This window comes from Chiloscyllium plagiosum, unplaced genomic scaffold (genome assembly GCF_037043375.1).
Source record: "Chiloscyllium plagiosum isolate Xiang-an unplaced genomic scaffold, Cpla_swu_hap1 HiC_scaffold_6, whole genome shotgun sequence".
NCBI classification, from domain to species: domain Eukaryota; kingdom Metazoa; phylum Chordata; class Chondrichthyes; order Orectolobiformes; family Hemiscylliidae; genus Chiloscyllium; species Chiloscyllium plagiosum.
The window spans coordinates 61,286,208-61,310,656 of NW_028270144.1; the positions used below are offsets into that span (position 1 = coordinate 61,286,208).

General features: G+C 38.9%; 1 protein-coding gene across 1 annotated transcript; it reads left to right on the top strand.

Annotated features, from left to right (window-relative positions):
- Nucleotides 1-875: 875 nt before the first annotated feature.
- On the top strand, nt 876-23,406 carry ctsc (cathepsin C). The gene is made up of 7 exons (XM_043691561.2): nt 876-1,071; nt 2,529-2,674; nt 7,851-8,005; nt 11,486-11,641; nt 14,521-14,639; nt 19,398-19,529; nt 20,680-23,406. The coding sequence occupies exons 1-7, from the start codon at nt 909-911 to the stop codon at nt 21,180-21,182; spliced, it is 1,374 nt and encodes a 457-aa protein (XP_043547496.2). The 5' UTR covers nt 876-908; the 3' UTR covers nt 21,183-23,406.
- The last annotated feature ends 1,043 nt before the right edge of the window (nt 23,407-24,449 follow it).

Below are 24,449 nucleotides of genomic sequence, written 5' to 3' on the forward strand. Positions count from 1 at the left end.
CTGCGAGGAGGAGACATTTTGTTTCGTGGAAGATTGTGAATCTCGTGCCAGAAGACTTTGGATTCTCAGTTAACGAGTGCATTAAGATTGAAATTGATAGTTTTTTTAAATAGTAGGAAATAAGAGAATAGTGCCGAAAAGTACGAGTATTTAACGTATCAGCCACTGACTACTCATTTCCTGCACTTGTTTATCTTGTTTTTTTTAAACTTCTGCACTAGTTTCATCGTGAAGTTTTGCTGAATCATAAGGGAGTGACTAATATCGACTCCTGACCAACGCTATCACAATGGGGGAGGAAGCGACCACAACTTGACTTCAGTGAGCACGCTCAACTTAATGTGCTGCTACATTTTCCAGTCAGCAAATATTTTCCGTTTCTTAGGTTCTCTTCACCACATGTGAACAAAACAAATTGAGTAAAAAAAATGATTTGTGTAAAGTGTATGAATCACCCCAACCTGAAATAAATTGTTATTTGGATGCATATTTAGGTCTGACCGAATTACAAAACCTATGCTAAAGTACAAAATAAGGCCGTTACAAATGTTCACTGTTGTCACACGTAACTTTAAAGTTGAAATATTTCCCTTTTCGGGTGCTTTGGTTTGGAAATAAAATCCTCGAGTTAATTTTTATTTTACTTTGAAGCAGACGTTAATGTGAAAGCATTCTCAGGGTATTGCCGCGGACCAATGTAAAATCCAGGCGGAGCAACGCGAAACTCTCTCAGAAATCAGCCACTCTCATTTCACAATCAACACGGAAACAAAAACTAGGAACTTCCTTATTGCTCCAGAATTTCACAATTCATGTGACCGAGCACCTGACCTTCGGGAAAGGGAGTGATCATATGACCCATGCTCTCCACTCGGAGCTGGACTTAGTTTCGTGTTGGTAGTGTCCTGATGGCTTGGTGTGTGGGTGTATTGTTCTTGCTCTGTGTGCAGGGCCTGGCCACCGCTGTGGCCGACACTCCAGCGAACTGCACCTACCAGGACTTGCAGGGGACCTGGGTGTTCCAGGTTGGGCGGGAGGGGCAAGACAGAAATGTTGACTGCAGCAAAATGGGTAAGTTAGGGAACCATCTTCTTCTGCCCATTTCATTCTTTATATTCAAAGGTATTGCTTTGAATGGACGGAACTATTTTTGTGGTGGAACTGCGAGACCGTGATCAATATTTGCATTAACGTTTAAACTTTTCGGGGCATTAAAACTACTAGAAGTTTAAACGCAGCTACTATTAATGAGAAGTCTCGGATGCTCTAAATTTAAATATAGAGAAAGATGTCGTTTTGCTTGAAAACCACTCTGTAAAGTGTTGGTAGAAAACGGAGGTCTGGGAAAACGAGATAATGTTTCTCTTTTACCTTAAGCCACTTCCTGCTTTGTGTTGCAGTGGAAGTCGAATTTTCATTACCCTGGGACAGCTAAGAGGTTAGAAACGGGGGGAAAAAACGCTAGGGCGGCAACGACTATTAAAACGGCAAGATTTATTTGTTCACCTTCTGCAGTTGCTGTTCTGGCACTTATTACTGACCTTGTAATTCAGAAAGTGACTAAAGGGGCTAAGAGAATAAACTGTTGGCTTCTAGATACTGTTATCCCTGGACCACACCACAAGATTGCACATTGTAAGTCTTGTTCTATAACTACAAGCTAAACTACAAAAAAGTGTCGCTATTGAGTTTCCTGAAACTGAAACCTCATGATCTGTTTGTAGTTGCTGCAGAAATAGTCTTTACAAAAACCAGCCCAAAGTTACTCAACAAATCAGTCTTGATTTGTTCAGTCATAACATCTGTCTGTCAAATGTTGTAACCCTCAGTGTCTGCATCCTCCTTCTGACTTTCAGCTGCAAGAAATACTTGAGTGAAAACTTTTCGCATGTCAAGTGATTCTTTGTGTCCAAAATCTTTCTTGGTTCCATCTCTCCTCCTGAGAAGGACCTGCCACCTGCAAAGTCTTTTCCATGGGATCGGAGAGTCCAGAACTAGAGGGCATAGGTTTAGGGTGAGAGGGGAAAGATATATAAGAGACTTAAGGGGCAACTTTTTCAGAGGGTGGTACGCGTATGGAATGAACTGCCAGAGGAAATGGTGGGGGCTGGTACAATTGCAACATTTAAAAGGCATTTGGATGGGTATATGAATAGGAAGGGTTTGGAGGGATATGGGCCGGGTGCTGGCAGGTGAGACTAGATTGGGTTGGGATATCTGGTCGGCATGGACGGGTTGGACCGAAGGGTCTGTTTCCATGCTGTACGTCTCTATGACTCTGAGATAGTGAACAGTTCGTTTGTCTGATGTTTGCAATGGTTTTTCTTGCTGTTTCTCCAGGGGCCCTTGTTCCAGTTCTAAAAGTTGGTAGTTGGTTTTCAGCACAACCACTGACAGCCTGGTGACAGGTTTATCGTCAAGCTTGTGTTTGTGAAAAATTATAAATGTAGCTAATTGTTTTTGCAAAAATACTTTTATAAAAGTGTGTATCCACATCTTTTAATTTGTGTGCATTTTTTTTCCTGAAGGCCCTCCTGTGAAGCATGTGACTGTACATCTCCATAAGCTTGATGTTGCTGAAGATGATTTTGGGAATGTTGGTTTCTTTACCTTAATTTACAACCAAGGTTTTGAAGTAGTCCTTGGTGGTTACAAATGGTTTGCTTTTTTTAAGGTGGGTTTTGATTTTTTAGCAAGAGATACAAAAACATTTTGCTATGGATATTCAATGTTAGCACCCTGCCTTTCTGTAAACAGGTCATAGCTTTAATAATTGGGCTGACATTTGAAGGAGGGAATGTTATAGTACTCAACATGCTTCCTTTTAAAACTTAAGTATGGTTGGAGAAATGTAAAGATTTATGTAGATGTATGTGAAATACAGGTTTACTCCTGGTAAATTGACCAGGGAATGTCTTTCAATTAGATGAGCTTAGATCTGATGACCTTTTGTTTATTAGACCTTGGTGTATAAAGAAAACAAAATTATGTAAGGGATATAACAAATTGCAACAGGCAATTAAAGCAAATGGTATGTTGATAATTTGAATTACAGGAAGAAAAGTTATACAACACTTAGGTGGGACTTTGTAATACTCTGCAATTTTGGTCCCCATCTTGAAGGGATGGTAGACTTAAAGTCAGAATCCTACATCATGGAGACAGGCCCTTTGGTCCAAACTGGTCCATGCTGACCAAAATATACATCCATTAAGCCCATTTCCCTGCACTTGGCCTTATCCTTCTAAACCTTTCCTATCCATGTATTTGTCCAAATGCCTTTTATATATTGTTAATGTACCCACCTCAACCACTTCTGCTGGCAGTTCATTCCATGTATCTACCACCCTGTTTCTAAAATAAAAACACGATTGTTCCTCCAGTTCCCTTTTATTCTTTCCCCTCTAACCTTGAACTGATGCCTTCCAGTCATTGATTCCCCAACCCTTGGAAAAAACCTGAGTGCATTCACTTTTCCATATCTCTCATGAATTCACACGCTTCTAAAAGATCTTCCTCAGTCTCCTATGCTCGAAAGCAAAAAGTCCTAGCTTGTCCAACCTCTCCTTGTATCTCAGACTGTTAAGTCCTGGCAACATCCTTGTAAATTTCTTCTGTACTCTTTCCAATTTAATAACATCCTTCCTATAGCAAGATGGCCAAAAGTGAAGACACTATTACAAGTGCGGCCTCACCAATGTCCTGTACAATTGCAACATAACTTCTTAACTACTATACTCAGTGCCCTGACTGAAGGCCAGTGTGCCAAAAGACGCCTTCACTGTCCTGTCTACATGTGACTCCAGTTTCAGAAAACCATGCTCCTGAACTCCCAGGTCCATTTTGTTCCACTGTAATCCTTAAGGCCCTACTGTTCATCATTAAACTCCTATCTTGATTTGACTTTTCAAAATTCAACACCTCATACTTTTCTATATTAAACTCCACTTGCCATTTCTCAGCCCACTTCTCCAGCCGATTAAGATCATGGTGCGATTTCTGATAACCTTCCTCACTGTCCATGATACTGCTTATTTTAGTGTCATCTGCAAACTTGCTAATCATGCCTTGCACATTCTTGCCCAAATCATTGATTTCAATAACAAACAGCAATAGGCCCAACACTGACCCCTGAGGCATTCCACTTATCACTGGCCTCAGGTCTGACAAGCATCCTTCCACTATTACCCGCTACTTCCTACTATCAAGCCAATTGTGTATCCAGTTTACTAGCTCCCCCTAGATATCATGCAATCTAACCTTCAAGAGCAGCCTACCATGTGAAACCATATCACAGGCCTTGCTGAAATCCATAGATTGTCTCCTGCCCAACCCTCATCAACCTTCCTGGTCACTTCGTCAAAGAACTCTAACAAATTTGAGAAGCATGATCTCCCACGCACAAAGCCATTCCTAATCAAACCGTCTTTCCAAATACATGTATATCTTGTCTCTCAGAATCTTCTCAAGTAACTTGCCTACCACAGATGTTAAGCTTACTGGTCTATAGTTCCCAGGATTTTGTTTACAGCCCTCCTTGAATAAGAGCACAACATTCGTTACTCTCCAGTCTTCTGGGATGTCACCTGTAGCTAACGATGACACATATCAGCCAGGGCCCCTGCTGTTTCTTCTCTAGCCTCTTGCAGTGTTCTTGGATATATCTGATCAGGACCAGGAGATTTATCCACCTTCATACATTCTAATCCATCCAACACCACTATGATAAGGACTCTTGCCAAGATGTAACCATTATCTTCAAGTTCCCAAGTCATCCTGGCTTTCTCCACAGTAAATAGAGGAGAAATATTCATTGAGGACCTCGCCCATCTCATGCAGTTCTACACATGCATGTCCACTTTCCTCCTGGAGGGGTCCTATTCTCTTCTATAGTTTTTCCTTTAATATACTTAAAGAACCTCTTTGGATTCACCCTAATTTTTTCAGTCAAGGATATCTTGTGCCCCCTTTCGCCCTCCTGCTTTCTTTCTTCAGTAAACTCCTGTATCCACTATATACCTCCAGAGATTCCCTTGATTCCACCTGCCTGTACCTGAGCCATTTCTTTTTCTGGTCAAAGTCTCAATATTTATTCCTGTCAACCTTGCCTTTCACCCTCTCAGAAACCTATAGACCTTGAACTCTTGCCTCCCACTTGCCAGAGATCCCTTTGCCCTGCTAACAAGCCACTCCAATCAACCCCTGCAAGCTTCTGTCTAATTCCTTCAAAATTTGCCTTGCCCCAATTTAGCACTGTGGACCAGTTTTGTCTCTCCATAACTATTTTAAAATTAATAGAACTATGGTCACTGGTCCCAAATTGCTCCCCCATGGTCAAATCAGTCAATGTCCTGCCCTATTTCCCAAAAGCAGGTAAAGTTTTGCCCCTTCCCAAGTAGGAGCCTCTATATTTTGCTTGAGAGAACTTTTCTGAATGCACTTTACAAATTCCTCCCCATCTAAACCCTTAACGCTATGGCAGTCCCAGTCTATGTTAGGAAAATTAAAATTCCCAACTGTGATAACCCTATTACTCCTGCAAGTCTCCCCAATGTCTCTGCATATTTGTTCCTCCGATTCCCATTGACTATTTGGGGGTCTATAGTACAACCTCAATAACATCACCATCTCCTTATTTCTTAGCTCCACCTGCAAAGCCTCACGAGATGATTCTTCAGTTATTTCATCTGATTACTGTTGTGATACTCACCTTAATCAAAAATACAACTCCTCACCCCTCCTGTCCTGTCTAAAGCACCTGTTCCCTGGCACATCAAGCTGCCAGTCCTGTCCCTCCCTTAGCCATGTCTCTGTAATAGCTATTAATATCCCAGTCCCATTTATCCATGCCCTGAGTTCGTCGGCCTTACCTGTCAGCCATCTTGCATTGAAATAGGTGCAATTCAATCCAACAGGCATTGCTTGTTCCCTGTTGTATTCCAGCCTGTCCTGTCTCTACACTTTTTACTATTTCTGATTGCTGTATCTCCTTCCAGCTTCTCACTTGCCTCCCTGCTGTTGAGGATCCCACTCCCTGCCAATCTAGTTTAAACCCTCCCGTGTAGCACTAACAAACCTGGCCACCTAGATATTCGCTCTCCTGTTCAGATGCAACCCGCTCCTCTTGAACAGGTCACCTCTGCCCTAGAAAAGATCCCAATCATCTAAAAATCTGAATCCCTGTCCTGACTTGTGCTGAAGACAATACAGTTACTGTTCAGTGTGTTGGTTTCTAGATGTGAATCTGAATAAATCTGAAGGGTTGATGCTATGCTGCTGTTCCATTAGCTAGGGAATCTTGAACCAGGGAGCATTTTCAAGGTAAGTAGTTAACTCATTTTATAATCTTGCAAATAGTGTTTACCCGAATGACAGTAGATCTTTGGAAACCTCCACCTCAGGACTGTAGTGTGTGCTCTATCATGAATCAATTTAGGGCTGGGATATTTTGATCTCTCAAAAACTAGATATGGAGTTGGAGCAGGAGACCAGCTGATCATATTGAATGGCAAATGATACTTTGTGGACCATGTGGTCTATGCTTTCTCGTGTGCTGTTCTGTAGTTTGGGATAATTTTCAGGCTATGTACAAGTAGTGCAAAAACCTCATTCATGTTTCTTCATTATGGGGAACTGTAGGTGGACTTCCAAGTTTTGGGCACGGCCAGCTAATGAGATTTCATATGGCATTTGAGAATGCCATCCTTTAAACATCACTCAGCAAGATTTGTGAATATGTTTTGTCACCCAGCCAATTTTACTTCTAAAATCAATGCCACTACCAGAGCAAAAATAGCAAAACAGAAATTGAATAAATGTTTTTCATATTGCTGGTTCTGGTAGATAATGAATGGCAAAATAACATTGTCTATATCTCCAAAGCCAGTCATGTATGAACAGTCCCAAAGGCAATTGGGGTTCTGTGGTGATGGCACTCTTTCATTGTGATGTTTGTGAATCAATGTCCAATTTTCAAAATCCATTGCAGACAGTGTAAGCTTTGGTATGGTTAAAGTTTGGCATGGATACTGGCGAAGGCCATCTAGGTGAACCTCTTCCTGTTCTTTAGAATGAATGGTAGCCTTTGGTATTTGTACATTCAATAGCAAAAATGTAACAAGGCAAGAGAAGTGAAGGTCAGAGTTGGAGAGAGTGAAGACAAAAATGTGGACAGTACAGATAAGTGAGATTTTGAAAACAGTTGTAGGAGGGTGAGGAGCACAAGATACTGGTAGTGAAGGATATTGATGGCTTTCAACCTTTGCAATTCCACCAATGGTTAATAGGTGGAAACCTTTAGGAATCATTGAGCAAACCTAGCATAAAGTGAAGTAAAATTCTCGAGGCATTGAAATTGAGCTCTTGAGTAGCTAGATGGAAGAATCGAATATTTCCGAAGATAATATGGTCTCTGTGGAAATGGTGAAAGTAGAAATTACAAAAACAAACGTTACTGAAATTAATTTGACACAGGAGGATGTGAATTTCTGCCCAGGGCCTGACACTGTAGCAGGGTAGCGCTAGCACTTCAACATTGAAGTGATCTGTAGAAACTTGAGATTGCGTGGCAGAACTTATGGCAAGTGACGTGTGATTTGTGCAGGGCTAGAATGAAATTAATGTAGTTATGAAGTCATTTTAGAAATAGCAAGGTGCTGTATGGGGGAAAACGTGTTTTTCTGGCTATCCAGTGACCTTACACAAATCAACATTACAGACCAGAAGAAACTCAAATGTTGATTTGAATTTGTGTACGAGCAATTTCGTCAATTTAAGTACTCTTACTGTGACTATTAGTAATCCAATTGGCTTTAAATGCAAATGTTCAAACTTTTTCTTCTTGTTAACAGTACAAGAAAGAAGGTTCAAATGTAACCAGTTATTGTCACGAAACGCTTCCTGGGTCAGTACATAATACATTGGGTCAAAACTGGGCTTGCTTTGTTGGAAAGAAAAACACTCGGAATGTTCGAACTAATGTTCCTTCGGAAAAGGATCTGTTGCAGTAAGTATGGTCCGTGGAATGTCTTGAGTATGTACAACTCACTTGGAGTGTATAAGTATTCTGTTTTTGCACACCCTTGAAAATAGCAAATATGGGTTTTCAATACGTTGTGCTGTTGTCTCTAATGCAAACCGCAAGGTGATCTGTAGTGGATTTTTATGCACTTTAAAATAATAATGTCATTGAACCATTTTTGATCAAATGTATCCAGTGTTTGGGAAGAATTCTTCACTTTAACTTTCTTCAAAGACAGAAGTAGTTTTATATTCCTATGAGGAATAAAAATGGTGTAGGTTTCCTTTCTAACTTGACGTTATAAAACTTCGAATACTGGCCAAACAGTTGAATAAATGAGTTCATGATTGACCAAACCACACATTTTAACCTTTGCACACATTGATTCCAGCATAGAAACCAGCAATTTTCAAAAAGAAATTTAAACTTCTAGTGAATGCCAAAAGGATAATTTAACAGATTTTTACTATATATTCAAAGCAACATTGAAGCAGGTGACTTGTGCTCTAAACTGCAGGAAAGCATTTTTAAAAATATAAAAAATAGCGAAGGAAGTGTTTTTATTTTGTCTTTCAAGTAGCTATTTCATTCATCAACCAGTGCAAACTGATTCTAGGCTCTTTTTTATTTTTATTTTCCAGATGGATAACTTCTAATTTCTCTCACTACACAAGGGGTTCCTCCCTCCAGCTATGGAGAGTTCCAGATTTTTTGCTTTTCTTTTGACCCTCTTGACCATTTGTCTTCAGTCTGAGCATGAGCATTGTGTTTTGAACTATACAAATTTGCTCCTCATGGTGCACTACCTCCTAAATTAATTTTGAGGTTCTTTTTGATAATTAGGAAAATCTTCCACCAGATTGTCCAGTGGCTTTCTACGAACACTTGCCTCATCAAAGCTATTCTCCACAGCAACATGAACCAAATAGGCCTTGCATTGGGGGAGGGCTGTGAATTAACTACCTTCTAGACCCTCCTGGCGTCATTCAATCTTCGACAAAACCTCATGTTCCTAACATGTTTCTTGAACTCTGAGACCAATAATGTATCCACCATCAGGGCTTGTTTTGGACTGTGCTTTGTCTGGTTCTTGCCTCCAACCCTCGCATCATGGGTGGCCCTCTGTCAGGAGTTGAGAGCTTTTGACAGCACCACGCTCAATCAATTGAACATTCAAGCTTCTCCAATGCAGTAAGGTGGTAATCCATAGAAAGGTTTCAGACATTGAGTTTAGCAAGTAAATGAATTTGTTTGGTGTGATTTCTGCCAGGTTATTTTTAGGGTACCTTTTTTACTAGTCCCTCCCTGTTCAGGGTGACCAGAGTGTTGCTCCATTGTGAAGAAAGGTGCCAAAATGCAATGAGTTTTTAATACGTTGTGCTGTTGTCTCTAATACAAACCACAAGGTGATCTGTAGTGGATTTTTATGCACTTTAAAATAATAATGTCATTGAACCCTTTTTGATCAAATGTATCCAGCTTTTGGGAAGAATTCTTCAAAGACAGAAGTAGTTTTATATTCCTATGAGGAATAAAAATGGTGTAGGTTTCCTTTCTAACTTGACGTTATAAAACTTCGAATACTGGCCAAACAGTTGAATGAATGAGTTCATGATTGACCAAACCACACATTTTAACCTTTGCAAACATTGAGAAGGGAGGTTAGAAGGACAGTGGAGTAAGGGATCATTACAGAAGAAAGGTGGTGATGGCTGCTTGAAAGGAGAGGGCCAAGATCTGGTGAGAGTGCTGGCTTTTAATATTAGCTAAACTGGGGGCCAGGAGAAAATGTGGATATTTTAGCAGCTTGATAATCATAGGTGACGTGATAGGAGCTGGGAGAAAAAGTAGAGAAAGGTGAACCCATGTAGGCCAGGGAAGGCATTAAAGGTGGTTTGATCAGGTGGACCCAGCTCTGGCTGGTGGGTGGCTATCTGCCAGATTCTAGACTTTAGGCAGTGGAGGTGAGTTGTACCAGAGAGTGGAAAGGGTGAGAGCGTGCTAATTTTTTGAGACTTAAAGTGAAGGTGTGGTTGAGTAAATCAACAGCAGAACTGTTCTGATGAACAGAGGGCATATATTTAATGTCAATTGAAAGTTTATGTAGGGGCTGAAATTCTGTATGTAACAGTAATCACTATTATATCCAGTTTTTCTGGAAGAAATCACTTGCTAAGTAAACCAAATCTAATCTTGGCCAAAAACCAAAGCTTGACATGTCTGAACATAACAGCTAAATGTCAAGTGTATTTATAGTGAATTTTACATTGTCAGGTGAAGATAGGTGCTGAGGAATGGGAGGGAATCAATCTCCTTGCACTGAAAACAGCTTTTGCTTTTGTTAAGTAAATAAAAGTTACAGCTTTAGAGGAATGGCATATCACTTTTCAATGGACAAAGGCAAAGGAATTTTCAAGTGTGTAAAAAGCAAGTTAATTCTGAAATGGGCAGGTTAATGCTGGACTTTGAGAATTGAATGATCAGAGCTGTCATGAAAAGAAGGCAAGTGAATTGTGAACCATTTACTTCAATTGCTGGAATAGAAAAAAGGACAGAAAGCAAAGGATTTAGGGTGAGACAGTTTCACTCTACAGAACTGCTGGTTAACGTCTAGACTATGTAAGACAAAAGTCAGTTAGACTCGAAATGTCAGCTCTATTCTCTCCTTACAGATGCTGCCAGACCTGCTGAGATTTTCCAGCATTTTCTCTTTTGGTCTCCGTATTAATAAATGGTTTGCACAACAGCAAAGTTGGTATACTGTTGGCCTCAAATGGGTATTTATTTAAAATTACTTTTTGTAAAGTGAGCTATATATGATTTCAAGTACAGTCCATTTTGAGTAAGGGGGTGGGGTGGCGGGAATTTGGAAAGTCTAAGAATAGATCAACTGTAGAAATTGTTTGGTTTTTTTTAAGCTTTTATAGAAACTGCAGGTTCTCATCCATTTAGTTTGGATTTACTTACAGTTGAAAATAGTTTTTAAAAGTCAGGTGTTATTTTTAAATCGCAATTTTCAACCAACTAAATTTGAAGATTAAAGTCAATTTATTTTTTCAAAATCAATTGAATTTTCTGACAACTGGATAAAGCTCAAATGCAACAAGAGATTAGGGCGTCAGACGTTCTGATAAACATTGTAACTTCCTAAGGGATTGGATGTTCTGAAGACTGGTCACTGGACTCAATGTTAACTCTGTTTTGTCCACAGATGCTGCTAGATGCGTTTTTCTTGCAATTTCTGATTGCTTTCAAAAGGTTGATGGTGTTTGTCATCAATTTAATTTAAATGTGAAAAAAATTAAAACAATTGACTTTGATATGTTGGAAGGAGTAAATAGAGTGCATTTCAGAAATACTGGTTATTTTGTGGATATGTTTGTGGATATATTTTGCACAAATGTTTGTTTTGATTTAAAATTGTATTTGCAACATGGAAATTAGTTTTATATTTTTTACCCTTAGTCTGTCACAGAGACCTTATAAGCCTAACTTGGACTTCATCAAAGCAATAAATACTGTACAGAAATCTTGGACAGCTAAGCTTTATGAAGAGTATGAAAAATTCACCATTCAAGAACTGATTAAACGAGCGGGTGGTGTTAACTCAAAGATTCCAAGGTAGACTTTGCAATGCTTTTGAAACAAAACTGTTTATCACAGAATCAGTTCATGACCGATAACAATATCTAAACACTGGAGCACTTGTCTTGTACAATTTTAGGACTATCCAGATTTAAATATATTGTCAATGCTTCATGAACTGGAAAATTGCAGCACTTGTTTCAAGTAATTATTGCAGTGACTGCATATTGTGCTGTAAAAATGAGCAAAGTATCTTTGAGGGATGCAACCGTTGTTGGTAGTGGAACTGCTGCTCTTTGAAGATGTGATACTGAGCTAAACATTAAGACATGGTAATGTTTTAATTTTTACCCACTTTTTCATAGAATCATTGAATCCCATCAAGCCCACACTGATCCTCCAAAGCACATCTTACCCTAACCTGTAAACCTACATTCCTAATGGCTAATCTGCCTAACTTGCATACCTTTGGACTGTGGGAGAGACCCGGAGTGTCTGAGGGTGGAATTGAACCATGTACCTGGTGCTGTGAGGCAGCAGTGCTAACTACTGAACCACCATGTCAGTAGCAATGAATTGACCTCCATTAATTCCAAATTGCAATACTTTGCATTTTCTTTTCTTGAGCAAAGCCCCAAACAGATTATCTTGACTGCATGTGGCAAAAGTATTTTCAGAGGGTCAGTGCTGACTTGCTTTCCACACTGTAGAGATTCTATGATTCTGTCCCACTTTGGGTATCATTTTCCAAATAGTTTCCCTGTAATTCAGCTGTATGCTCTTGCTTTGTAAGTCTGTATGTCAAACTTTCTTCTCGAGATTGAGTGGCCTACTGTGCAAGAGGTGTTTTCTAAAAATGTCTACTGTGAACATGCAGACTATGAACTTAGATTAAGTTCTGTCCATGGTGACTTCTGAATGAACGGTCATGAGTTGGCATTAATTTGATAATGGGGTTATAAAGGGTCATGAAGGTGGGTGGCTGACACTTGAAGGATGCGCCCTAGGGAGTTCCTTTTTTTTTCAACTTCTATACAATGTGTCAGACCTGAAACATTCCTTGTGCCCAATCTGCCTCTGTATTCATTTGTGGTCCACCTGAACCAACTTCCAGAGAGCTTCTCAACCCCAGAATGAAAATCCCGCTTCTGGATTACTTTCTGCTGGGTCAGATTTGAGGAACTGGAATATGCCACAACTCTGCTTCTGAACTGGGAGTGAAAATACAGCTCTTTCTCATGGAAACCTTCCTTACCAATGAGGCACAGATGTGGATCCAGATTGCTTAGCAGCTCTGATTTCATTAAATTGTCAAAAAATCTAGTCATCCAGAGTCCCAGCTGAATGTCACAGGAACTCTGGTTCAAATCCCATCAGGTAGCTTATCAAATCTCAATTCAGTTAATGTATTTGGAATTGATTGTACAAACAAACGAGCTCATTCGAACCTGTTCTGTTATTCAATAAGATGTTACTAACCTGTGTTTTCACCTTCATTTGATATTCCTGCATATCCCTGACTTTTTTGTCACCCTGGTAATCACAAATCTATCTACATCTGCCTTGAAATATATTTAAAGATTCAGCATCCACTGCTTTTTGTTGAAGGGAATTTCAAAGACACAACTTTCCTCCTATCTTAAAAGGTTTCCTACTTTTAAAATGTGACCGCTTCTTCCACAAGGGGAAATATCCTTTCAACATCAACCTAATCAAATCACTTCAAGATCTTGTGTCTCAATTAAGTCATCTTTGCTTTTATAAATTCGAGGTTACAGGCCCAGCCTGTCTAGCCTTGCCTCCAAAAGCAATGTGCTCATTTCAAGTATTGGCCAAGTGGGCATGTGGGCGGCACGGTGGCACAGTGGTTAGCACTGCTGCCTCACAGCGCCAGAGATCCGGGTTCAATTCCTGCCTCAGGCGACCGACTGTGGAGTTTGCACATTCTCCCCGTGTCTGCGTGGGTTTCCTCCGGGTGCTCCGGTTTCCTCCCACACTCCAAAAATGTGCAGGTTAGGTGAATTGGCCACGCTAAATTGCCTGTAGTGTTAGGTGCAGGGGTAAATGTAGGGGAATGGGTCTGGGTGGGTGCGCTTCGGCGGGTCGGTGTGGACTTGTTGGGCCGAAGGGCCTGTTTCCACACTGTAAGTAATCTAATCTAATCTAAACCTTTTCTGAACTGTTTCCAATGTTAGCTTTGTTCTATAAGTAGACCATACTGTAAAATTGTACTCCAAATGCAGCTTCACTAATGCCATGTATAATTGAAGCACAACCTCTCTACTCTTACTTTCAATTCTTTTCTTAATAATACACAAAATTGGATTAGCTTTCCTGATTACTAACATAAAATCCTTTTCCTTCCTTAAACCAGGACACCCAAACCTTTGCATTTCAGCTCTGCAACCTCACTGTTCCAATACTTTTAAGGAGTCTTAAGGAATCCAAGTTCTTACATCAGTTCACAAATGGCCATTAGGAAAGGGAAATCTGCCAACCATACCTGCTTTGGCCTACATGTGATTGTAGATCTACAGCAATGTTAACTCTGAAATGGCCTAGTAAGCCATTCTGTCCAAGGTCAATGGCAGAAAGGCAGCTCATGCTGTCCTTACCAGCAACATCCACTTTATAAAACAATAAAGCAGAAATAATGCTGGCAGCTAATTTTATCATCTACAATGCTAATGAAAGTAACTTTGTTTATTTTGTATACAATTAGATCTGTTGCAATAGACCGCTATAACTTCTTTAAAAATGGGAAAATAATTCATTCCAAGTATGCAGCTCGGAACAATGTTTCCTTTGTACTTGATTATAATTCCAGTTAAATGACTTGGAATTTGAAGTAGGGAGTGATCAGGCACAGTGATATTACTTCTCCTGTTCATGAATTTCAATGTGCTCTTTACTAGGCGTCCAAGACCCATGCTGGTGTCAGAGGAGATGCAGAAACTTGCAGACACTTTACCAGAATCCTGGGACTGGAGGAATGTTGATGGAGTGAACTATGTTACTCCTGTTCGAAATCAAGGTAGTCCATTCTCTATTTTAAGTTCCATAACATCTTAGTGCAAGATCTCCTAAATTTGGCATTGTCAAAGATACAGTATTTCAAATGGTGGCCTGAACCTTGAGGTAAAAAGTCTGCAGTATATTCAGTAACCTACCAATCTCTCTAACTATATTGAGATTTGTATACGTCTGATATGGCATGGGCTTCTGAGGGATGGAATCTGGTTCAAAAGCATGTGTACACAGATTCTAACTGCTGGGGAGATCTGCAGTTCATCTATTCAACAGGTAATGTAAGAGTCATAAAGTCATAGAGATGTACAGCATGGAAACACCCTCCAGTCCCAATCGCCCATGCCATCCAGATATCCTAAATTAATGTAGTTCCATTTGGCCCATATCAGTCTCAATCCTTCTTATTAATTTACCCATCCAGATGCATTTTAAATGTTTAAATGTACCAGCTGTCTCCTTGCAGTTCATTCCATACATTCACCAACCTCTGAAAACGTTGCTCCTTAGGTATGTTTTAAATCCTCCTCTTTAGCTGAGAATGAGATCAAGCTGAAGTATTCTCAAAACAATTGTCAATTTATTGTTCCCTTAGCAAGTTGGGAAGAATGAACACTTCCATCTGGAAGTCAGTATTTAATAAATCTTTAAATTATAATAGCAACAGCATAATGTTTTAAAAAGTGTCATTTGACGTTGAAGTAGGGCTTGGAGTAATTCAGTGCAGTCAGCTGTGAACAAATGTACAGCTGGATAGAATTTTTGCTAATGAGCACAATGCATAATTCTTCCATCTGCAGCTTCTACCATGTATAAGGACTAATCTAATTTTGGGGAAAAAGTAATGATTCAAGGATTGTCTATGTGAAAATTTGACTAAGATGTCTATCCTTTCTCAATGTGAGTTTGAGTCAGAAAGCAGTTAAAGTAACTCAGTAGCCTTTGGCTGAACATGTGGAAGTGATTGTGAAGAATAAAAGCTTGCTTTTTGTTCCAGTGTACTATTTCCATTACTGTGTCCCTAAAGGATGGCAAGCAGAATTTGAGGTAGTGACTATTAGGGGTGTCATTGCACAAAGTGGCAATTTGGCATCTGACTCACTTGCTGACTCTAAACTTGTGTATCCATTTACCCGTAGACATTGCTTCGTGGATGTGACTGACCTACCTATGTGGTAGCTCCATCCATCAGACTACTAACTAGGATGAGTGTAGCCTCCGTGCATATCATCAACTATTGCAATCATGAGGTGTTTCAAAGTGTGATTAGTTTGGCTGTACTGATCATATTTGCTATTGTGGCTGTTTGATGTGGCCAGCATTGGGCATTAGTAAGGTAGGCCCTACGCCTTCCAACTCTGATGGAATGAAATATGCATTCCTTGGTTAGTAAGTGGATTTTTCCATGCCTCCATGCATCTTTCTTGACTTCTGCTTAAAGACTGTGTGCAATTTTTATCATAAACAGGCTTTATTTGCAACTAATTCAAAACAAATGCCAAAAATAGTTATAAAACCTGGAGCAGCGTGATGGCTTAGTGGTTAACATTGCTGCCTCATGGTGCCAGGGACCCAGGTTTGATTCCAGCCTCCAGTGACTCCATGAAGTTTGCACATTCTCCCACTGTCTGTGTGGGTTTCCTTCAAGTGCTCTGGTTTCCTCCCACAATCCAAAGGATGTGTGTGTTAGGTGCATTGTCATGCTAGGTTGCACATAGTGTTCAGGGATTTGTAGGTTAGGTGCATTTGTCAGGGCTAAGTATTGGACAATAGGGTAGGGGAATTGGTCTGGATGAGTTATTCGGCGGGTTGGTATGGACTTGTGGAAACAGGCCCATCTGCCCAACAGTGTGTTGGGATTCTATGAAAACACCAAATCATGGGCTTTTTTTTTGCTTTTGTCCACAAATGCTGATTTCTTTTCCCATTTAGGGAATGAGCTGGTACTAGAATGTTCCATATGTCTAATCCATAGAATTGCTATGGACTATTCAGTCCATTGTCTTTGGCTGTCTTGAGTATTATAACTAAGTGTCACTCTCTTACTTTTTCCTCCTAGCCATGCACAATGTCTTTTCTAAAAGAAAATCATGCAAAACCCCCTTGAATGCCCCAATTGAACCTGCCTCCTCCACGCAACCCAGGCATTTTGTTCTAGGTCCTAACAGTATGAAAGTTTTTCTCAATTCTCATTTGCTTTTATCCAACTCTTCAATGTTCTCATAAATCTGAGGTTTCCTGGAAGTCAATTCTGCACTATTCTTGGAGTTATTACAAATATGAGTATTTCTTGAGCTACTAAATTGCCCAAATTCTGCCTTGCTATCTAATTTGGGTTAAACAAACAGTGTGCCAGATGTTTTTAACAATTGCAAAAAGGAAACAGTTGCCAACTTATTACTCTAGATCTAACCTTTGTGCATAATTTTGGGTGTGGAGGGTACAAAGTTAGAAGTACAGTTCTGGCACCAATCAATCATGGATCATAGAACAGTACAGTATGGAATAGGCCCTTCAGTCCATTGAGCCTGTACCAAAAATATACTACTATCTACACTAGGGCCTTAGCCTTGAATGTCATGATTCGAGTCCTTATTTTTAAAAGAATGTGGCGGGTCACCCACCTCTACTACCCTTCCAGATTATGTATTCCAGTCTCCCCCCACTATTCGATTATGTGAAAGCTTTTTGCACAACTCTCTGATACACCACCTGCCTTTCACTTTAAAATTATGTCCCCTTGTTATTGACCCTTTGAGTAAGTGGGGCAGCTACTTTCCGTTAGCCCTGTTCATGCACCTAATCTGGCACACCTCAATCAGAATCCTAGAATCCCTACATGACAAGATTGTAGATACACAGGTTCTTGGTCGTTTTGTTTTCACCCAGTATCCACCCTTTCGGTCTTTTTGAAGATAGTTTGTCCTTTTTCCTTTCAACAGAGGTTTGCAGAGAGAGCAGCTTCATCAAGAAAGGTGGAAAATAATAGCCAAATGCTGGAACTCTTTTATTTGTCTTCACACACTGATGCTATTCTTTGCGAGCCAGATATTTCTGTTGTGTTATCCCCACACAAGGTTCTAGTTATCTGCCCAGGAACTAATTAAGTAGTGTTGCTGAGCCCTCCTGAACCCACCACTGATGCCAATTGAAACTACTTTCCTGTGATATGATACCCAGAACTCTGTACTACTCCAGCTGCATTTCAGGCTTTCAGGAGAAAAGCAAACAGCAAAGTTACTTCAATAGCATTAAAAATAACTATAGTCACACACTGAGCTTTAACAAGAATAGTAAAAGAAAAATGTATAATTTTATGTAACTCAAATTTTGCTCCTCTTGTTTTCCAGGTGCATACTCTAATTAAATATTTAGTGAAGAGAAAAAGCATCAAGTGAACAGTTTTGTCACCAGACCAAATACCAAAGTTAGATGTTTGTTTTCAGAATCCGTTCAATTTTTTGTCACAATGTTATCTGCATAGCAATTATCAGAATTTATTTCACTGGTTGCGTACTTGGACTTGATTAGCTTAGTTATCTGTCCTCAAATATAGTTTTCTATTGTTTAGACAAAAAAATTGAAGGTAACAACTTTGTAGAGGGGAGGAGAATTTGATAGTTAGCTTCTGGAGGTCTCCTTCTGTTTCACCTTTCTTCACAGGGTCTGAGTTAAACTGCAGCTTGACCAATCAACTGTCACTATGCTGAGCTCTCATGAGCCCATAACAGATGGTACTAAATTTGTATAGATTCGATGTCCTTATAATGAAAGTGTCATAAGCATCAGTTAGCTTCACTTATTTAGCCAAGTGCAAACAGCCTCTCCTTCTATATTCTCCCTTTTCTTAAAAAGAGCAGTGTCCATTTTTTCCATTCATTCCAAAAGTAAAAATGTAGTCTCTTACACTATTCATTTAACATCTTAGCCATGTCTCTTACCTCTTTTTGTAAATCCCCTTTTTTTAAACACTAACTGGCCCTATTCCTTTTTTTAATATTTATCGATAAGTGCTTAGACTTTGGAATTTCCTCTTTATTAGCTGCAGTCTTTTTCTCGATCCATCGCTGCTTCTCTTTGCTTATTCACCTCTGTTCTGGACCTTATGTAGTCAGCTTGGTTCTCAATTGTATTTCCTGATCAGTCAGATATGCATTTTCTTGACAAAGGGGACCAAAAACAATGAGCTGAGGACTTTCGTCCAATCTTTTCCTACAAATTACTTATTGATTTTTAAAAAATTTAGTTTGGGTTCTGCTTAAAATGAGATATTCAGACTATCGCTAATATGGGCATATTTGCTCCTTTGTCCATTTTCTCCCCTTTTTAGGATCACTTCTTGAAGCACTAAATTCAACTGCTTTCATTTTTCAACTTGGTAAAATTTTAGGCTGTTTTTTCTTGTTTATAAGTTATCTGGAGTCCATATTCTTGCTCCAGTTTGCAACATTCATTCCAGTAGTCACTCATGAATCCACAATTAATCGGGTTTTCTTCAGTTTCTTCCAAAAGCAACTAGCCTGAGTGATTCAAGTACCCTTGTTAGTTTCAAATGTGTGACCTAGACAGCAACTATTTCTATGGTGGATTCATATTGTATTCCGATTGATATGCTGTGCTAAAGTATAATAGTTGAGTAAAGTCACCATATCTGAGGAGGGAAGTCTGCCTTTATGACTTTAAAGTATTTGATAACTGGACAAACTTAAATGTTTTTTTCCATGCTTCATTATTTTGTTTGACCCCCCTCTTTCAATGACTGCAGGCAGTTGTGGAAGTTGCTATTCCTTTTCTTCCATGGGAATGCTTGAAGCCCGTATTCGTATTCAAACAAACAACACACAAACTCCGATCCTTAGCCCACAGCAGATCGTTTCCTGTAGTCAGTATTCGCAAGGTAATTGATTTTAAAACCAGTGTTATTGAATCAAGGATATTTGCTTCCTTCATTTTATAGGTAACTTTTTGATTTTTAGATTATGATGTCACGACACTTTTACCGCTGGAAATGAGCACTGGTATTTGGCTCAAGTCAAATGTGTGACAATTTTAAGTAGTTGTTCTTGGTGTGCAAAATCTGTCAGATTATTTTAGTTAAGATATACTAATGTTATTGCTAAATATGGCAATGGTGCATTTGTCCAATGTTATTTTATTACATTGGCTTATCTTCTATCACACTGTCAATAAACAAAATCTAAATCTAGAGTGGATATTGATTGACAAAACTTTGTCACAGTATGAATAACTTGTGCTAATGTGGGGTTATTATAGTAAGGTCTCCTTCATAGAGCTGTTTAAAATTGGCCCACTTCCCTTTAATATTCCTACATTGAGACCAGAAATTTGAGATCACTTACAGTAATGTTGTTGCTTATCAGACCAGACCAGCACACTTTTCAAGTAACTTTTCTTCCCTGCAAGCCTGGTGCTATTCTAGGCTTTCTGACTTGTGGTCGATGTGTTTGCTGCTCCTCTGAAAGGTTATTGCCAAAGAGCCCCCAACCCACCAGTGTCCAGACTGCTCACTCTAGCTGCTATGTACAACCCCCAACAGACAGGCCACTAGGACTTGGTCAGACACATTCAGAGCTAGACAACTAATCACTGGCCAGTCTGAGCTCTGCAGTTATCTTGTCTTCCCTACCTCCTCCTCACCAGCATAGTAATCAATATTTCATTTAATATTTTCACTAAAGTTGCAATTATAAAGCCCTCAGACTGTGCACCTGTAGTTAGTTAATTGAGAATACTTTCTTGACGAGAGGCATTTGATGGTTCTGTACGCTAAAGTTTTCGTGCTCACAATGGCATTGTTAAATTTGACTCTCCTTTTTTCTGGATAACCACCAACCTGCATTATAAGTATCAGCAGTTTTAATTCCAGTATGTTTCATTAGTTACAAATTCCTAAGGTAACTTCATTACTTTGGACAAAGCATGCTTTTCTTGGGGTGATCACAAATGTAGAAATTTTACTTTATCTACATCTGTACAGCATATTATATTAATAATCGTTTACTTTGTCTCTTTTAAAAAATCTTAAGGATGTGATGGTGGATTTCCCTACTTAATTGCTGGAAAATATGCCCAAGATTTTGGTTTGGTTGAAGAACATTGCTTCCCTTATGTTGGAATGGATACTCCTTGCACCATTAAGAAATCTTGTTACCGTTACTACACTTCTCAGTATTATTATGTGGGTGGATTTTATGGGGCTTGCAATGAAGCAGCAATGAAACTGGAGCTGGTGAAAAATGGTCCAGTATCTGTTGCCTTTGAAGTTTACGGCGACTTTATGAATTACCACGGTGGGATCTATCACCACACTGGATTACGCGATTCATTCAATCCCTTTGAGCTTACTAATCATGCAGTGCTGCTCATTGGTTATGGTAGTGACTCTCAAACAAAAGAAAATTACTGGATTGTTAAGAACAGTTGGGGAACACAATGGGGCGAAAATGGCTATTTCCGAATTCTTCGAGGCAGCGATGAATGTGCGATTGAAAGCATTGCTATAGCAGCCACTCCAATACCAAAACTTTGAAAATAATGAAACCTACTTCCTGGAAACAAAATTGAGAAATAAATTTGAATTCTGAATCTTGCTTTTAACTTTAGGAAATTCTGCATAAATGTGCCTTTTAAAAATGCTTCAGAATTTTAAAATGGAGGTTTGACTGCTAGCATTGCCTCAGAACTGTCTGGTAACTTTGGCAGCTTTCATTGAGCATATTTAACAAAGTGTTGTTTTTAACAATGGCTACTTGCCACTGGGAGAAAGCTGTGGTATAATGCCATCTGTCTTGGTGTGCAGTGCTGACTGGCACCAGGCATACCAAAATCTTTTGTAATAAATTGGTGGGGTTTTGAATTCATTTCTGAAACCTTTATTTCCTTGACACTTTTCTGGACTGAAGTGCGCATATTGTGGTCTAAAATGTTTTTTTTGTAATTGTCAATTGAGACTTAAATGTTGAGCCATCTCTTGAGGAATATGGCATAGATACTCAATGTTGAGTATGATGTGGAGGTGCTGGTGTTGGACTGAGGTGGACAAAGCTTAAAAAATGCACAATACCCAGGTTATAATCTAACAACAGGTTTATTCAGAAGTATAAGCTTTCAGAACTCTGCTGCTTTCAGGTAGCAAGTGACGTAGGATCATAGGACACAATTAACTATAAATTCTGTGTCCTACGATCCTGCCCAGCTGGCTACCTGACAAAGGAGCAGTGCTCCGAAAGCTACACTTAAAAATACTTAATGGCTTATAACCTGGTGTTGTGATTTTTAACAATGAGTATGTTCTCGAGTTTTATTTTATCACTTGACATGCATAAGAGTACATTAGGAAAGATCGTGTTACACTAACTGTCTTTGATTTTAGGTGAAATACCAAATTTCTTCTACCTCCTACACACAAGCAGGGCTTATTGCAACCTATGAAAAATCTGTATCATGAGTTTTTAAATGCTTTCTGCAACTTGCTTTCAATTTGAAATGCTTTCCTTAAAGGGAAGTTTTAGTCATTAAAATATTTTCCTCGCCTGGGTAATCAAGGATGCAAAATATGATTCATCCATAATTTGCTCTAATCATTTGTTCCTGTTCATCATGGGTAAAAATCAGGGAAATTGCCCATACTGCACCTAAATTCAATTGAAGCATGGCGAAGCCTCAAACTAACTCACCAGCTATGGAAAATATTGTTTTGCAAATAATGGATAACTTTGTTAGATATAGTGGTTTATTGGCCTAAATGCCAGGAGATTTGTGCTTTGTGGATTTTAAATGTCTGAGATATAATGGAAAGTTAGGTTCTTTTCACTATTTGCATTGCTGAACATGAGTTGCTTGAATTCCACTTAGCACTTTAACTATGTTACTGGGATTTCTATGACTATTACATAGTTTTAATATATAGGAACTGACCCTCAAAATTAACTTTGAATTCCAGCAGAGAACTTGTAGTGAAGGCAATTTTTCTTAGCTTGTGTGTGAATAATGCCTAAATGTATTGAAGTTTCATGGTCATTGGACAGAAAAATGTTCAGTGACATTTCCATTCCTCTACTGATACTTTTATTCATAAAAACAAAGATCTGTCAACTGAAACAATCTAATTTTTTCTGTAATATTAATGCTTTGAGTAATCAAGATAAAACATGCTGCCACCTTTTAACACCATTTCTTGATCTTCACCAAATGAAGGTGTAAGGTACATGCCAATTTGAGGATGAAAAATTCTGGTCCTATGCAGTGGTACGAATGAGGAGTAGACTCCTTTACAACAGCTGCACCATGATTGGACTGATTGTGGCCTTGACTCCACTTTCCAATCACTTTTTGGCAAAAATCTATCTACCTGTGTCATGGATTTTGTTTTACTTGTGTCAGAGGTGGTATACATCACAGTGGGGGCAGGTTCCTCTGTAAAAGCATGATTAATGTTTAAATCTTGCCTGCCTTTTTTCATTTTCCTCTCCAAAAAGAATATTGCTTATCTCAATGATTTTACATTAGCAGTATGTGGAGAATTGTAGGTAAGATATCATCACTTACACCATATTTTAAAATGTATTTCAAAATGCTACAATTGTTTTTTGTATACATCTACTTATGCTTAGAGCCTAATGTGCAAAATATCAATCCAAATATTAATATCAAGGTTCTCTTTGTATGCTGTGATACTTGAGCAAGAGTCTGAATGTTTGCACGTGGTGATTTGCTATCTCTGTAAAAGCAATAAATGCACTGTATTAATTTAATCTTGTTACGAGTATTTTGTCTCATCAGACAAGTGATTATCAGAGAACACTATTTCAATGAAGCATTGATTTGTGGGGATTTCAGTAAAACCTTACAAGGCAATGAACCATCTTACCCTTCTGTTATCATGATAACTGAATTGATTTCTATTGCTACTATTTTGCAAGCCAATCAAACGAGGATAATTTTGCATTCCAGGAAAGGGGCACGAGCTCCGCCTCAATGCTGGTGTGGAGGTGCTAAATGCTGCTTCATTCAGTTGTAATGGCTGGTGTTTTATGACTGAAACAAGTGCTGAAGTTGTTTCCGTCAGAATGGGCTGCATTTGTTATTTATTAGTTTAAATTGAGTTGCTCAGGTCAAAACGTTTCCTGTGCTTAAGGCTGGACCCATGTCTTTTGTATTCCCTTCAATTTTTTGCTGAGTTATATTCATCTAGTTGTGCCAAAAGATACAACTACTCCTTGCATGATCAAATATATCTTAATCCACACATTTGCTTTTCTCTCCTCCATTAGATCTATTTTGGTAACTACTGTAACTGAAGATTTTTGATTTATTCAATTATCTTCAATTTCCTGTTTCTGCCTTCATCTAGTGAAGAATTAATTATTCTAAATTGAGTCAAAGCTTTTAAATTTGTATGAGGTTTATAAAAATACAGCTGCAAAGCCACCAGATGTCAGCCATGTGCTTATTTTACATAGATTAAAGCCAAACATTGCTATAAAATTTCAAAATAGGGTTTGGACCACTCAAATTCACTGACTCTAATCTGTCACTTGTATGAATGGAAACACTACAAAAGAGTAGAGCAATGTTAATGTGGTTAACCAGGTCAGACCATGGGTAGTAGTGCAAGATTACACAACTCCAGAATTATTCTAAGGAATGTGGAAAAATAACAATTGTTTAGCATCTCATGGTTTTGTACTACTCTTTTTAGCTGATTTGCAATATCCTTCACTAAATTACCAAGTGATTACTTTACATAACTGTATCCAATCAGTCTGAATATTGGTTTCTTAAGTGCCGGTTTGTC

What these genes read in the sequence shown, in the direction of transcription:
- ctsc (XM_043691561.2), top strand. Translation starts at nt 909, where the DNA reads ATGGCTTGGTGTGTGGGTGTATTGTTCTTGCTCTGTGTGCAGGGCCTG. An exon ending in TACTCCTGTTCGAAATCAAG is followed by an intron (nt 14,640 to 19,397) that starts GTAGTCCATTCT and finishes CAATGACTGCAG; the next exon opens with GCAGTTGTGGAAGTTGCTAT. An exon ending in CTGTAGTCAGTATTCGCAAG is followed by an intron (nt 19,530 to 20,679) that starts GTAATTGATTTT and finishes AAAAATCTTAAG; the next exon opens with GATGTGATGGTGGATTTCCC.